This window comes from Siniperca chuatsi, linkage group LG2, assembly GCF_020085105.1.
Source record: "Siniperca chuatsi isolate FFG_IHB_CAS linkage group LG2, ASM2008510v1, whole genome shotgun sequence".
NCBI lineage: Eukaryota > Metazoa > Chordata > Actinopteri > Centrarchiformes > Sinipercidae > Siniperca > Siniperca chuatsi.
Window position 1 is genome coordinate 15,678,707 of NC_058043.1, and position 15,838 is coordinate 15,694,544.

At 38.0% G+C, this 15,838-nt stretch overlaps 1 protein-coding gene across 3 annotated transcripts in view; it reads right to left on the reverse strand.

The window, feature by feature from the left end:
• Positions 1–15,082, reverse strand: part of gnai2b (guanine nucleotide binding protein (G protein), alpha inhibiting activity polypeptide 2b) — a 44,769-nt gene extending 29,687 nt beyond the window's left edge. The window contains exon 1 of one of the 3 annotated variants that reach the window (XM_044211092.1): positions 14,250–15,082. In XM_044211092.1, the coding sequence (XP_044067027.1) occupies positions 14,250–14,367 (118 nt within the window). In that variant the 5' untranslated portion in view covers positions 14,368–15,082. Of the gene's footprint in view, positions 1–715; positions 961–1,622; positions 1,642–14,249 lie in introns of those variants that run through there. The other 2 variants (XM_044211102.1, XM_044211096.1) reach the window with 2 other exon arrangements.
• Positions 15,083–15,838: the final 756 nt, after the last annotated feature.

Consider the following 15,838-nt stretch of genomic DNA (forward strand, 5'->3'; position numbering starts at 1 on the left):
TGCCTTGTATCATTTTTAAATAAAGTGATGATGTTTGGAATTACCTGCAAGAAGAGTCGAAAGTAAATTAAACTAAATAGTCAGGGGGACTAAAACTAGCTGTACTTATTATTACCCTTTAAAGTTGTTATGGCTAAAATGTTAGCAAACAGCCTATTTCCACATCCAGCAGACACAACATTAGCATTTGGAGTCATGTTTCTGGCCACCTGATATATACAAGTCCAATAATCACTCACCTTTTAGCTCTGTTTTTGGTCTCTACCAACTCTTACGGGAAATATCTGGCACTTAAACTGCTTAAGGCCCTGCTATGTTCACCAGCTAGTAGCTAACTTTGTCTGTCTGCCGTTTGGACAGGTACAGTGGATTTATCAGAGCTTTTTTGCTGAAGACAACTGTCTGCTGCAGTTGAAAACGACACTGATGAGAGCAGTGAGCGTGAACCAAAACAGTGAAGTTATGGCTGTAAAACCAAAACAATGAGCTCAAAGACACTATAAACCTCTGTATAAAGGGGAAATGCAGAGTCAGGTGCTCTCTGTGGGTTCATCACTAGGCGCGACACCTTTTACATTACACATAGTCATTTGACCCATTGTTAATACAAAAATATAGCCGCTTTAAAATCTACAAGGAAAGCTTCTTAGCAGCCAGGAAGGAACCATGAGGGCTTCATAAACTAATTTGACATTTGAGGGAAATTCAGACTCACCAAAACAGCAACAGAAAACTTCCTGTTAAATAGATAAGACATGTGTATGGTTCCTGCATATAATCATTCAAGATGCTGTAATGTAAGTCAAAAGCAACAGATTTGGCATTTGATACTAAATGATCATTAATGACTCTTGCAGTCTCTCTACTAAGTATTAACAGACACTTTTAAGAAATTGTTATGTCATAGTTTTGGGTTTTTGTCCTGTTTCCTGGAGTGTTCTCCTCTCCTTGTGTGTCTTGCCGTTTTACTTCCTGTCTTTGTTTGCTTTTCCCTCCAGTTTTGATTGTTTGCCCCGCCCTAATTAATTGCACCTGTGTCTCGTTGTCTCCCCTACCTAAGTGTATTTAGTTTTTATAGAGTTTTTCCTTTGTTCAGTGTCAGTTTGTCATTTGCATTGGTATTTGTAGTACACATGGCGTCCCATATGTTCAGCTTGGACTTTTCTTCTGTTCCTTTTTGACCTTGCATGGATTTTGTTCCTTGCTTTCTCCTTGTCTGATTTGTTTGCCTGTCTTGGACTGCTTTCCTGATTTGGACCTCTGCCTGCCTGACTATCCATGTAAGCCTTTCCCTTGTAATAAATTACTAAACTGCCTCTGCCTCCAAGTCTGCGTTTAGGTCCTATTCCCTTGTGTTCCCTTTTTTCCTGTTGACACTCATACAACATGTTAGGCAAATTTAGGCTTTGTAAGAAGACTAGTTTGGACAAGTACCAGCTTAAATTATGAGGAGCTCAGCTACTGCATGACTTTTTCGTGAAGGCATTAATAATTAAGAAAATAGTTCAAACAACCTCTAAAATCTCTAGACTAGAAAGACTAAATCTGAGATTTACTCAAAAGAAACTAATTATGCCCTGTGGTGGCAAGAAACATTCAGATCATAATCAGGAAGTGCTTACTTATCTTTTATCTTCAGTAAAATGGAAGGAGTCTCTGTCTGTATGTCTGTCTATCCTTCGATTTTTCTCGACAATCTAGGACAAGGACCCAAGGAAGTGCAGTGTTGAGTGCAAGCTCTTGAGCTCTACGGGACATATTTAGTGCGTTGCTACCGCCAGAAGTGTAGTGCATTGAGAGGGAACCCCTATTAACAGTTACACTGCCGAACGGCGTACAGCTCGCTCTCTACAGTACATTCAAAAACAGGTGAAGAAAGAGACCAGAGATGTTACACTGTAGCAAAGTCTTGTAAGTTTGCCATTTTGTTTCACTAAACTCAAACATTTCAAACAATTTTCGTGTGAGCTAGGGCTGCCACTAACAACTATTTTTCTAATAGATTAATCTACTATTTTACAGATTAATCAATTAATCTAAACGATTATGAACAGTATGTTCATGTATGTTCTGCATTGTACAATGCAGCACAATACAAAATGTAAACGATTTACATATTAAAGTGCAAAACTATAGGTTTAAACTGGCCACTCCAACATGATAAAAATAAACACACTGGCACGTCAATCAACGTAAAATACGCCCAGATTCTAGCCTAAACATTTTCTCAAACACAATGGAATTTCTAAGGCAGATAAATTTATGGCTTTATATAAAACAGCTACAAGGACAAAAGCTATTAAAAGCTCTCCTTACTAATGAATAGACTTCACACTTTCTGAAATGCAACCAGTCACGCTGCGGTGGCCAATCCAGCAATCAGACCGATCAAACTGCTCCACAGTCAGTAAACCAGTTCATGGACCAAACTGTGATATGCTCCCAGTTGTGTCCTGGCTTGGTTTATTTCAGATGATGTATACCACTTCTATGTGGCATATACTGTTGATCTCCCTGCTATCTCCCCCTAATTCCCTGTCATCCCCCTAAAAAAGACAAAAATGGGTCTATGGTAGGGAGGAGTGGAGTGGAAGAGGTTAAGCTGTTTTGACAGAAGCCAACTTTTTCTTGGCTAAACAACATTATCTGTTAGCTCTGTGTTAACATTTTGTTCATATAACACCTCGCTTTAAAATGTCTCAACTAGTAGTAAGCACTGACTTAAATTAAAATTATCACAGAAAGCATTTTTGGTGCCTGCTGTTTTTGCAGAATGATAGATGATAAAAAATGTATTAGGGGTATCATTCAGTATGAATATAACCATGGCAACCAGGCAGAGAGGAATGGAGATGAGACTAGTTCATCTTTGCGAGCTAGAATCACTGAGCTTTTATAAAGTGTTATCTTAATTCACCAAAATGCCATACACTTAATACACTCATAATGACACTTTCCCTGTCTGAGGACTTTCCAGTGCAAATACACACACTTTACAGACACACACAAAACCTTTATGAAACCCTGATTTTACAGGGTTTATATGGCAAAGAAATTAGGCTTCTACATCATAAATGTACTCGTGTTAACAGATTATTTGTAGTGCCTTTAACCTGAAAAACCACCAGCATAGCGCCTCTGCAATGCAGGTGCTGTCTGTGTTTATGCAGATGACACTAACTAAATCCCACAGTGCTTCTCCTGGCAATGCTATTCATGCCTTTATGTAGGCACAAGCATACCTGCCAAAACTCCCGTTTTTTCCCGGATTCTGCTGTATTGTCGTTTCTCCCGGGAAAATCCCGTTATTTGCATGACCCTCAAATTTCTGAATAATCATCATACACGGATCCAAGTTTTGGATGTTTTTCTGATGTCACCCAAGTTGCCAGATAGTCTATGAAACACAATCCACACACACTACATACAATTTCAACCTATCTGTCAAAGCAACCTGGCAACCCATAGGGCGTGTGCGCAGCTGCTCTCTACACGGGGAGATGGGCCATCGTCAGGGGAGGGCGGCGCTCCACCTACCACCACCATTCCCCTGCTGACGGCAAAAAAACCTCTCGTATTTTAAAACCTAGATGTTGGCAGGTATGGCACAAGTATGCCATACTCTGTAAGTGTATCATTGTTTTGCCTTTTCATTGGCCCACATGGAACCTATTTTTCCTTACACACTTGAAAGGTTTAGGACTGGTTTACTGTGTAAAGCGGGCCTGTGAAGCAACATTAATTAGCTTGATATTAAAACTGGCTATAAGGTCATTGTAACCTATACAACTACTTCCAGTACAACGGGAGGGGGGATAGCTATGCCAGGAATCAACTGGGAGTCAAATCAATGAGTGACCTTGAATAATGGCGTATGGAGCTTCAACTTGATGTACTCTGCATCAAGGCCACTGATCATAAATGCTATTGAATGTACATTACAAACAGCAAAGCTACTTTGCTGATGCACTCCACTCGGTAGATTTTCAAACCCTTTAGCAGCTGATGATGTAGGTGATGTAAGCTAATTGCTCCTCCAACAATGTCAGGAAAGTGAGAGAGGACTGGCTCCAACAATGAAGATGTCTAACTTCTGGAAGTTTAACACATACCTCTCCATACAGCAGGTGTTCTGTGATGAGGTGACAACACTATTTAGACAGTGCTTCAATTGTCTAAATAAATCTTTCATTTGAATTTGGAATAACAAGTACACTAGCTTTCCGTGGAAATAACGTTAACAACTAACGTTCCATCCAAATTGTGATGGATAGCGTTTGCTAAATCAAAACAACTCAACCTTATCAGGCTAATTAACAGTCCCAAGCTTGACATATCATCATATAACCTCTTCAGACTTTAATCTTCTCAGGTGCGTTGCACACGCCAAGCACACAAGCCAGGAGCTTTTTTTTTTGTTCCACCTGTATTTTACCTGCTACTGAAGATGGTGCTTTCATGTGCACATACTGAGTGTATGATCAACAGTATTTCATTTGTGTCTATAACTTCTGCTGAAATATTATGGTTCTATCTTAATGATTATCTGGCACATTTAGGAGTGTGTGACTAGATAGATGACTGTAATATACCAGCCCAATCACCTGTCTCCCTCTGGACCAACCTGGCTGCTAGGAAAGCATGCACAGACAACCAAAGGACATGTGAGGGGACAGAGAGAAAACATTTTTGTTCTTCTCTTCAGAAGGCTTTGATTGTATAACTGAACAAATTCAGGTAACAATGAATACAGGATTGTTTGTGGAGCAGATAATCATCTCAAGAGGGAACACTGTTTAAAAAAATCTGGAAAGCTCCTTGGTATATTATCGTGCAAAGAAGCATCTTGATAAAGTGGCCAGTGCACACTGTAAAATATTATTCAAGTATATGTTTTTGTATTTAACTTTAAATAATGTCAAACTTGCTGAAATTATTATTCTATTAATCGATTTGTCAGTTGATGGAAAACTTCAATGAAATTATTTAAATTATTTAAAAATTATCAAGCACAAATTCAGACTCTGGTTCCAGCTTCTAAAATGTGAGCATTTGCTGCTTTTCACTATTTTTTTATCATTGCGAATTGAAAGTATTTGATTTTTGGACTGTTAGCCGGACAACAGACAATTTGAAGATGTCACCTTGGACTTTTTCCAGGTAATTGCATGAATTATAAAAAAAATTGAACAAAGCCTTGTTTCTCCGATATTCTTGTCATCAAACTGACAAGGTTTTTGAGTGTTTCTACAAAACCGATTAAAAGGTCGAGGTCGTGCCAAGTTACATCCAGCACCTCCTGTGTCAACTGGCTTTGATGTCAAGTGTAACTAATGTGAGTGGTTTGATGTTGACACAGGTAACATCTTGATGAGTTTTAACAAGACTTTGCCGCTTGCTGATTCAGTCTTGCACTCTTCACCTACCATATGAGAGAGGTTGAGGAGGAAAAGAGATAAAAGAAGCCTCCTAAATTATAAATGGGGCTGATAATGGAAATGTAATGGGAAAATGAAAGATGGGGAATGATCAGGTTTGTCATGCACCGTACAGAAGATGAGAATTGAGAATGGACTGGATTATTTTGCATATATTTGTGAGCTGTGATAAATATGTCAGTTAATTAAACATAGCTCTCACATAAAACTTCCATGTTAACTTCAAAGACTGCAGAAAACTTCTGGATGACAACTGCAGGTATCACAAAGTCAACAGTTACATTTTCTTCTACTGCGGCAACAGAAAATGCAGATCATATTCTAAATTACTTCGAAATCACATAAAGGCCTGAGGGCTTCATCTTAATTCACTCTCTTCCATACACACAATCCAGCACTATGAGGATAAACTATGGAGAAATTGCAATGAATAGGCAGAAAACATGCACCTCTGCAGAAACTACCAAAAACAACATTTCAAAATGAGTCACAGAAAAGAGAGATTATCATTATCATCATTATTATTATTGTAAAAGAAAAATCACAATATATTGAGAAAAACAAGGCACAATGCTGTAGTACTAAAAGGATTGTACAGTAGTTATTCTATGTGTTAAATTATATAAATCACATGTGATAGGACACAACTCTTTGCATTTTGTTTTATTATGCTATTGCAAATTGCACTACAATTTTACTAACAATATGTTTATCTTTCCCTGTTTGATAAACATGGCCACCCAGGAACAGAGATTTGGGCATTATAATACCATGTATTTGAAAAATCTGTTTCCATCACTCTATCACATCTTCTCTTCCAACTTTTCCATTTGTATCAATAGGTTTAATATCAGCCACTCATAGTGACAAACCCACCATGAATTATCACAAAGCTTTGCAGCTCTTCTGAGCTTTCAGCTTCTTTTTGTGCTTACTGTTTTGGTTTTAAATACTGCACTATACGGTTGACCAACAACATCACATGGCAGACAAAGTTAGTTATTAGCTATCGAAGAAAGTCAAACATCTAGCACGCTAAAGGCTTCGATATAGTCGAAGATATATAAGGGGGGTTTATAGTTGTGCGTTAACGAGGTACAGTGTAGCTTTGGAGCCTACACACCACCATAGCCAAGCTTTAGTACAAAGGTTTTCAAACTTTGAGGCACACCCCACCAGGTGGGGAAAAGGACAGGTGGATGCCAGTTTTCTAAAAACAACAGGAAGTTATTTATTGTAGTTTGGCCGCTGATTTGGCCACCTACCAATACCGTCAGCAGTTGGAGGCAATTAAGGAACTTTAGAACCCATAGCCCCTGATTGCCATAATTTGCTTGAAAAATCTCACTCCTCCTTCTCATGGTCATAACTCAGTCAAATCTGAACACATAGACATTATACACATATTTTTAGATACCATTATCTACCAATGTATATCGCGAATACATGTCCATAAATCTGCTTAGAAATCATAGAAAAAAAGACACTCCATATAGCTCCATAACCTGCCTGAGGATCATTATGTTTTTAAGTTTTCTTCAGTATCAAAGTAATCCAGTATAGTTGTCAGTACAGCCATGGGTACACTGTAAACAGGAACTGCTAATAGCTAATTTGGCATACTTTTAATGTTGCCAATTTTCCAAAATGTAAACAAATATAGGCTAAAATGGGGCTTAAGTTTTAACCCACAGCATAACTCACTGACTCATGGCAACATTTTACATCGCCCTAAGCATTATGGGAACTGTACTTGCTAAATTTAGAGCATGATTATCATTATTATTATTATTATTATTATTATTAGACATTGTTAATTTTTTTCACACATAGAACTCACCAATAACTCTCTGTAAAAGGTGCAAAATCTAAATCAAAGTAAAAATTGTATCCTAAGTGTGACTGCAGTGAGGAACCATTTCTTGCCACTTCAGCACTAGTTCACACACATGTATTTATTGAAGACTTAGTGGTATTCACCAGAGACATGACTAACAGTACATGAGTATATTCTTTCAGTTTGTGGGTAGTTGTCATCTCTGGATGGACAGTCTCACCCTGAGCCTTGGTCTCTGTCATAAGAAGTGAGTCATGTCTATGAAGTGCTATTATTATCGTCTGCCTGGGGAGGGAATAAGAGATAGCTACAGTGGAGGCTGATTTAAAAGTGGTTCAAAGGAATAAGTTTGAAAAAAAATAAAAGTATATCCTCACTTAACGATTTTGGGTGAAAATGTGTGTCAGGAAAATTTTAAATTTTCCCTCCGATAGGGCAGTATCTTGCCCCTTAAGATACTTTTAAATGTGATATAGCCTTCTGATTACCTGCAACATCGTGGTAATTAGACACTAATGTGACAGATAATAGCTATGCTGCTACATGCACTGAAATAACAATGATTTATGATTGTAAGCAATAATGATATTCAAAATCAATCTGGTCATTGCAATACATTTTATCATTAACAATAAAAAGTAAATTTGTACACAATCATATTTTTTAGCTAAACTTGGTCATATTGCTTCTACATAGTGTAACAATACCAAACTTAACTGCAACATTTATACATTCATTTCTTACGGCTCTCTGAGGGCTTAAACTTCTTCAGTGACTGTACTTTGCCTTAGGCTGCATTGCTTTGCATTAATAATAGTGTTACCACTCCTATGCAGTCAGGACCTGAAAATAGTTAGAAGAGCTATCCTCCTCCTTCGAAACTCAATACTTGTTTGTGATAAGGGATGCGCCTTAATTGGCTGTTACTGACCCCAAATTCCATCTTCTTTAAACAATCGAATTTTCCGCTGGTGAAGGGGTGTTCCTATCCTGATTTAGTTCCCCCACTTTTACAGTTTCAGTTTGATTTACTCACTAAGATCTCTCTAAACAGAGTTTTCTTCCTGTCCAGCCACCACGATTCAGATCCGAGAAGCTTACGAAGCTACCAGCAGCAAGCGAGTGCATCATGGACTTTCTTTGCCCTGGGTTGATGAATTACCCTCTGATTGGTGGAGGTTTACATGCAGGCTGAAAGGACTGCAGATACTACTCAGGGCTGGAAAAAATACTGCAAACTATTCTGCATGTTTTCTGGGTAAAAAAACAATGTTTAATGTATAGTACATTTACATTATATATGTATAGTTTTATTTACAGCTAGAAAAGTATAAAAGATGCTTGAACTGAACATTAATCAAAGATAAGGCAATAAAGAAAAGTCTATAGTGAAGATGCAAATACAATATTTATCTATCATAAAGTATGAGCAGCCTATCAACAAAAACTAAATTATATTTAGTGTTAGTATATTAATAATATTGCAATTTACATATCATTTCTAATTTCTTTATTAGACAACCATTACTTTGGAAAGCCTGATAACCTACTATACTAATACTGCGCTGTTGCTTTCTGTTTTTATTTTAGAAGAACCTCTGAATTCATGTGTGCCCAAACTGATACTCTTGAATGGGCTATTTACAAGGTCAAAATCATAACATAAAATTATTAAAAAGATAACTAGGACATACTGATGTTTCAAAATCATTCATCAATACATATACATGTATATGTATGTGTATTTGTGTATACAATGTCCAGCACTGATGATCCTCACTTCCTGAGATGTTGCATCATATTTTTGTTCCAGGTTCTAGCTCTGATAAAGACGTGCCATCTAGTCGGTCAGTTACACAGAGAGCTCTCGAGCATGGCGCAACATGGTGTAATCAGTGTTTTCTTACAACACAGAGTGGTGAGGGAAGAGTTTCCTACGGACCTGTCAAGTTTTCTTTTAACCTTGTGCTGAAATGCGGCTTAAAGTAGCAGCGAAGCCAGTTAGAGGACACGAGACAGCTCTTTAAAAAGGTCTGGAAACAGCTCGGCAAAATGTTCATCAACTTTGTTCTCCTCCACATAATTTCTGACTGTCCATCTGTAGTCTGCACTGACACTTACCACGAACTGTTACATAAATCACCTAAGAAGTAATCTGGTTGATTTTGCACTTTGTGTCCTGGACAACATCGTTGGCAACGACAGAACTAACTCATTCTGCAAGAAAAAAGGGAACAGGCTTTTTAGTTCCCTCGAGAACTCATGATGAAAAAAAAAAATAAAAAGAATCATGGACTCATTAAAAGATTTTGATGCACCCCTTTCATGCTTCAGCGGGTACCATCAAGTGGCCCATCTTCTCTTTGCCAGAACAAGTTGGTATCTTCTTATACACAAACGAGACAAATACAGCCATTATGTTGTCTAAATTATGTCCTCAGCTCAACCTTAAAGTAAAAAGTCAACAAGCAGTAACCTCCTGCATGTCCTCACTGCTCAGTAAATAGCCACTTAGAACTAGGTTGTCATATTATGTTCATTTAGTGATTTTGTCAGCCTCTGTCCTAAGGTAGGCACTGAAATAATATCATGATCGGGGGTAAATACTGGCATAGCAGTGCAGACATGAAAAACTACAGTGATTATGTGTTGGTCAACTGCAGGACTATCTGAGAATCTTCAAACAGGGAAAATGTTACTGGATTCCTGTGTCAAAAAAATAACATGTCCCAGTATCACCAAAATAGGTGTAATTGAGATGCTTTATCCCAGTTTGTTAAAAGAATAGTTTGACATTTTGGGAAATGCGCTTATTCAATATCTTGCCAAGAGTTAGATGAGATGATACCCCTCTCATATCTGTACATTAAATATGATGCTACAACCAGCAGCCAGTTAGCTTAGCTAACTAGGGCTGGGACGATGAAATACGTTGAATTACATATTGTGCATCAACGTTTCGCAGTGATGTATGGTGGCACCCGGTCACAGCATGGATTCTCCTGGAGAACATAAGCTGCAGCATTAAAATCTCGCCCACAATCTCCCCTCACTGACAGTCGCACATGCTCTGCAGAGAAACACACACAGAGAGAGTCTCCTGTTTACGTAGGCCTACTTATGCCGTTGTTTTGTAAAAGCTTTGGTACCACGTTGCTTTCGATCAATTCGATAGGTGATGTCATTAACAAGCCTCCTCTACATGCGGCTCACCTGCTGCTGTGAAAACGGAATCGTGGGGAAAAAAATCCAAAACGGGAGCTGTGTTTTTTGGTCGACTTTATAAAACATAGTGTTGACGAAGAAAGTCAACAATGCAGACACATACAGGGAGAGAGAAACAGAAAGAGGCAGGCGGGAAAAACAAGCTGAGCAGATTAAAGTAGTTTGTGAATAAACACTAAAATAAGGTGGTGAATTAAAATGGTAGCATAAGAAATAACCTACTAGAAATACAGTAATATATTAATTTATTCTTTCAAATATTATAATTTTCATATTTTCAGTAGACAAATTTGCTGCAATACTTGTTTCTTGTTACATGTGTTTGTTTTTAAGATAAGTGATTGAATAAAATATTGAAATATTAATAGGACAGGGTTTTGATATTCAATTTAGGTAAATTAAGTGTTATATTAATCAAGTAATAAAAAAAATTATCTTTAGAATAATCGATCAATTATTCGTGAGATTAATCGAAGAAATAATCGTAGATGAATCGATAAAGAAATATCGTTAGGTGCAGCCCTAATGGAAACAGCTAGCCTAAGGTAACAAAATACACCTACCCACACCTCTACAGCTCACTAATTAATACGTTATATCTTGTTTGTTTAATCAGTACAAAAACCTAAGTGTAAAACTGACAAACTGTGGTTTTACAGGGGGTTATGCATCACTATTTGTCAGCCAGGAGCAGCAACTTCCTCAAGTCTCTGCTGGTTGCCTGGTAACTTCACGGTGAGGACTTACTCTGTGTGATTGAACTCCTCTGGACTAGGCATGGGGCGATATAAATATTTCATGTCACGGCTATCCTGGCCAAATTCATTTCAATTCACGATATTATCCAGATAATCATGAAAATATGCTTAAAACTCTTAAAATGGCACTAAAACATTTTTGTGCAACAATTTTACCTTACATTTTGTTAAACAAATATTTTTATTGCATCACAGATAGGACACACATCTTTTTAGTGAGCATCCTTTTTAGTGAAAAAACAAACAATCTTAAATAAGGTAATCATAAATCATAAGGTCCCCCTGCATAAAAAAGGATAAATAAAAAATAGCAACATTGTGTGAGTCTAATCTTTCTTACATGAAAATTCCTGTATTTTTTTTTTTTAATCAGGCTCTATTTTTCCACTTCTCTACTATGATGTCAAATGGTACAGACAACAATTTCATCAATTGCATCAGTATATATAATTTACCCCTGACTGAAGAAATACAGTCATTATCCTTTAACAAAAATAAAGTCCAACTGGCATTGTGGCATAAATTCAAACTGTCCTACTTTGGACCCATTTTAGTAAAAAAACAAAAAAAAAACAAAAACAAAAAAAAACTCACTCATGTAAGGATATTTACGATTATCCCGATTCACGATTATCCCGATAATGTAAATTCACCACAATCAACATATCTTGTGTGTTTTTTATCCTGATCTGCGATAATAATGTATATCCTCCCATCCCTACTACTACTACTACTGGACAACTTGCTAAATATTTACATTGTCTACAAAAGCATCAGACCATGTGTGCTGTTAGCTCTCTGAAATACATCATGACTTTTTTTATTTAATTATTGTTGTTTTTTTCTAGTCAGCCCAGATGCCTGAGGTTCACCTAAAAAAAGGTCTAGTACTCCCTGTGCTAGACAGATTTAATCATACCAATGACCTAATTCAAGATGTCATATCACATTAATAATTGACAACTGTTAGATTTAGTGGACCATGAAAACAAGTCCAGGAAGAAACATGTCAAGAAAGATACTGTATATTGTGATAAGCCCAAAGCAGGCATTCCTGATGATACCATACAGAAATACATACAGGTGCGTACCTGAAAAAGACATTAGACATAAACACACTACAGAGTCATAAACTCACATGTTAGGTGTTTAGTTAAAGACTGTTATACACCATACTGTATCTTAACACCTATTTTGTTTATTATTTGTTATCAATTTGTTATCTTGTTAATTGACTATCTTGGGTGATATGGTTGAAATCATTAACACAAAACTAATATTTTTGATCTATATCATGATATGGCAAATTTATTCAAAATGTGTTATAAAATGATAAAACTGTTCCACTTTACATGAGACCAAACTTCTCACATTAATTTGGTCGACAGAAATTTGTAGAATGATCACATGATAAGATCATATCATAACAATATTGTTCTGCTGAAAGTTGAAATTGTTCTCATTTGAAAGCGTGTGAAGAAGAGCAGATTGAGAATGATGAGAAACATGAGAAACCAAACAGGGAGAACCTATTCATGGATTTACAGTGGAGGGAAAAAAGGGCAAGATCAGCCATCAAGATATTACAGGTTTAACCAACAGATGCTTTTTGCTGCCGTAGAATGCTTCAATAAAGATAAGTTTGTATGTAATGAGAGGACATGTGGCATAAAAACTACACTTACACAACAAGCTTTTGGTCTTCAGATAGCAAACACTGCATGAAGCTCTTTCGAAGATTTTCTCTCACAAACACTGTAGTTGAAGGCTGAAACTAAGGACAAAACTCTGTATTATTAATGATCATTCTTTCTAAGGCTGGTAATTAATAAGTGAGTCTGAGTGCAGCACCTCTGTATCTTTCCATCTTCAGGTTATCAAAACTTAACAACTCTGCGGCTCTTCAGCACTTATCTGAATCCTGTCCTCTATTAACAACTTGTCACAGCAAGAGGACACCCGGTCCAACTCCAATACCACCCCCCAACCCCACCCCTCTCACTCACCCAACACACACACACACACACACACACACACACACACGCGCGCGCACACACAAAGAGAAATCCTTGATTTTTAAGATGGTATTCCAGGTCACTTATCAGCCGAGTTGTGTGCACATTTAAACAGTAAGACGGAGAAAAGCAAATGAAGAACAAGATGACAGCAAACAAAGACAGCTGATTTGGATAAGAGGGGAAGCGAGAATGTGGTAGTGAGTGGGAGGGTGTGTGTGTGTGTGTGTGTGTGTGTACATGCAGGAGTGAAAGGCAGAAGAAGGAAGGGAGTGTGTGCTTTTCCAGCTCCAGAATCAATGCTTTTTTTTCACTGCTGTCAGCAGAAAAACAGGACTTGTTTTGCTGCATTTCTCTGTAAGAACACACTGATTCAGTGTATCTAAGAGTGGTGCTGAAGTGTAACCCTGTTAATGTTTAGTCATAGTCCACAGGTTTGATATATTGAATTAAGCTTTCTGGGCAAAATGCCAGCTCAAAGCTCTGGGAAGCTGTGTGGCATGTTGACAAGATGATATCTGACTTATCTCCCAAGTATATAGACAGTTTTTATTGTGTTAGCTAATTAAAAGCACAGTTACAGGCTGTGTTTCAGTATGACTGTTGGTAACATGAACATTGAAATGGCCTCCTTTCTGAGCTATGGCTAAAATGATCTGCACAGGCCCCTGCCTTGGCTATTTGGAGGAACTCTAGGGGATTTTATGATATGATTTTATGCTTGGTCAAGTCTAAACTTTATTTCTACTTGCACCTGCAGTGTTATTTTTTTAAATTTTACTCATATTTATATTTATAAACGACAGCATTATGTTGAGCAGCTTGGTAATTGGTCAGATCATTATTTTTAATCAAGTGGTCTGTAGATTTACTGAATTTCCCTCTAAAACTGTGGAGACGTTTCTTATCTGCAGCAACAAACATTCCTTTTAGTTTCTTATTATAACCCGATATGCAATCACCAGCTGTCACCTACCTAATAAAAGCAGTTTCACTTCTCTGGCTGCCTTCTCTCCGTCCTCTCGGAGGTTTTTGTCAATCATCTTTGACCTCTCAGCAGCAGCCTTATCCTCGGCGCTCACCGTACAACCCATGGCTCCAATCGCAGGGGCGCACTGACCACTCGTGCAAAAAAAGGCTTCAATGCTGATGATCTCAGTACGCCAGTCGATACCAAGAATAACGATGGAGCAGCTCCCGCGTCCAGCACTGCCTTCTAGAGAGGAAAAGCAGCCGTTTCCAGAGAGTTTTTACCCACGCGTAAGAGTCAATGTTCCTGCTCTCCTGTTCAACACGGAGCTCAAAGATGAAGCAGACGCACCCAAATCATTTGGTTTGTTAGGCTGTTACCGTTGGTCCATGTCTAAGCGCTCAGAGTCCTCTGTCCTGCATCCAGGAGCTCGCTACTCCGCTGCAGGCTGCCTCACTTGTCTTGTCGGCCTGGTGAGCAGCGCGTCCCTAGGTCGCGCGACTGCTGCAGTCCTTGTCTTTGCCCAATTACGCTCCTCGGATATCCTCAGGTTTCCCTAAGACAATTCGCAACTTGTCGCGATAGTCCAATTAAAACAGGTGAGCCCTCCACTGTAGCTCGTGTGGAACCAATTAGACGTGAAGCCAGTGAGGCGTGATTTCAGGAGTGTGGTGTGCAGACTGCAGTGGGCGCTGTGCCAGCATCATTACTCATGGAGCAGCCTCTCAGACGACGATCACAACCTTACGGAGCAGTTTGAACTGCTATCAGTGTCTGACTGAACTATGCAGGAGCAGGTCTGTCTTTGCAAGGATGCAGGACGGGACGTTAAAATGGCTAATGGGTCCTTGTGTCACATGTTTTTGAAATACCTTGGCACATAATCAGGCTGATAGAAGAGTTGGTTGACAGCGCCCCCAAATGGACATAAATAGCTATTTTCTCTGGTAGGTGACAGTTACTGTGCTATAGAGTATGTTCTGTAAAACCATAGCCATAATAATAGTAAATAATACCTATATTTATATAGCACCTTTAATGCAAGAAATGCAGCTCACAGTGCTTTACAAAGAAAAAAGCAGGCAATTTAAAAAACAGTTAAAATATACTTTAGAAATGGAGGGAAGTAAAATAAACATTTAAAAAATAAAAATGTGAAAGTAATTAATATTGAGCTACATTGTTTCACAGTATTAAGTATGGTCATTTTCTTAGTATAGACTTTTTTCTATTTGTAAAAGACAGGAATATGCTGCAAATGCAAAATGTTTTATTGCTAATTCATCTCCAATGTGCCATTTAACTGTTGCTGTGATGTTCCTCCTCTGAGACACTATAGGCACATTCTGTTATTGTTCTTATAAGAGTGCTTAAATGTAGCAGGACATGTAGATTATAGTGCCTGAGGTATCAGAAACACCCAAGCCTATGTGCCTTGTCTGTCTTTTTTGACCATAAGCAAATCTAAATGAATTAGTGTTGATGTGTTACAGTAAAAAAAAAAACTTTCAGTATGTTGACATAAGAATGTCAGCAGTGGAGGGATCATGATCCCCTAAAGTTCGGGTTTAGTGTTTTTTTATCAACATGGCTTA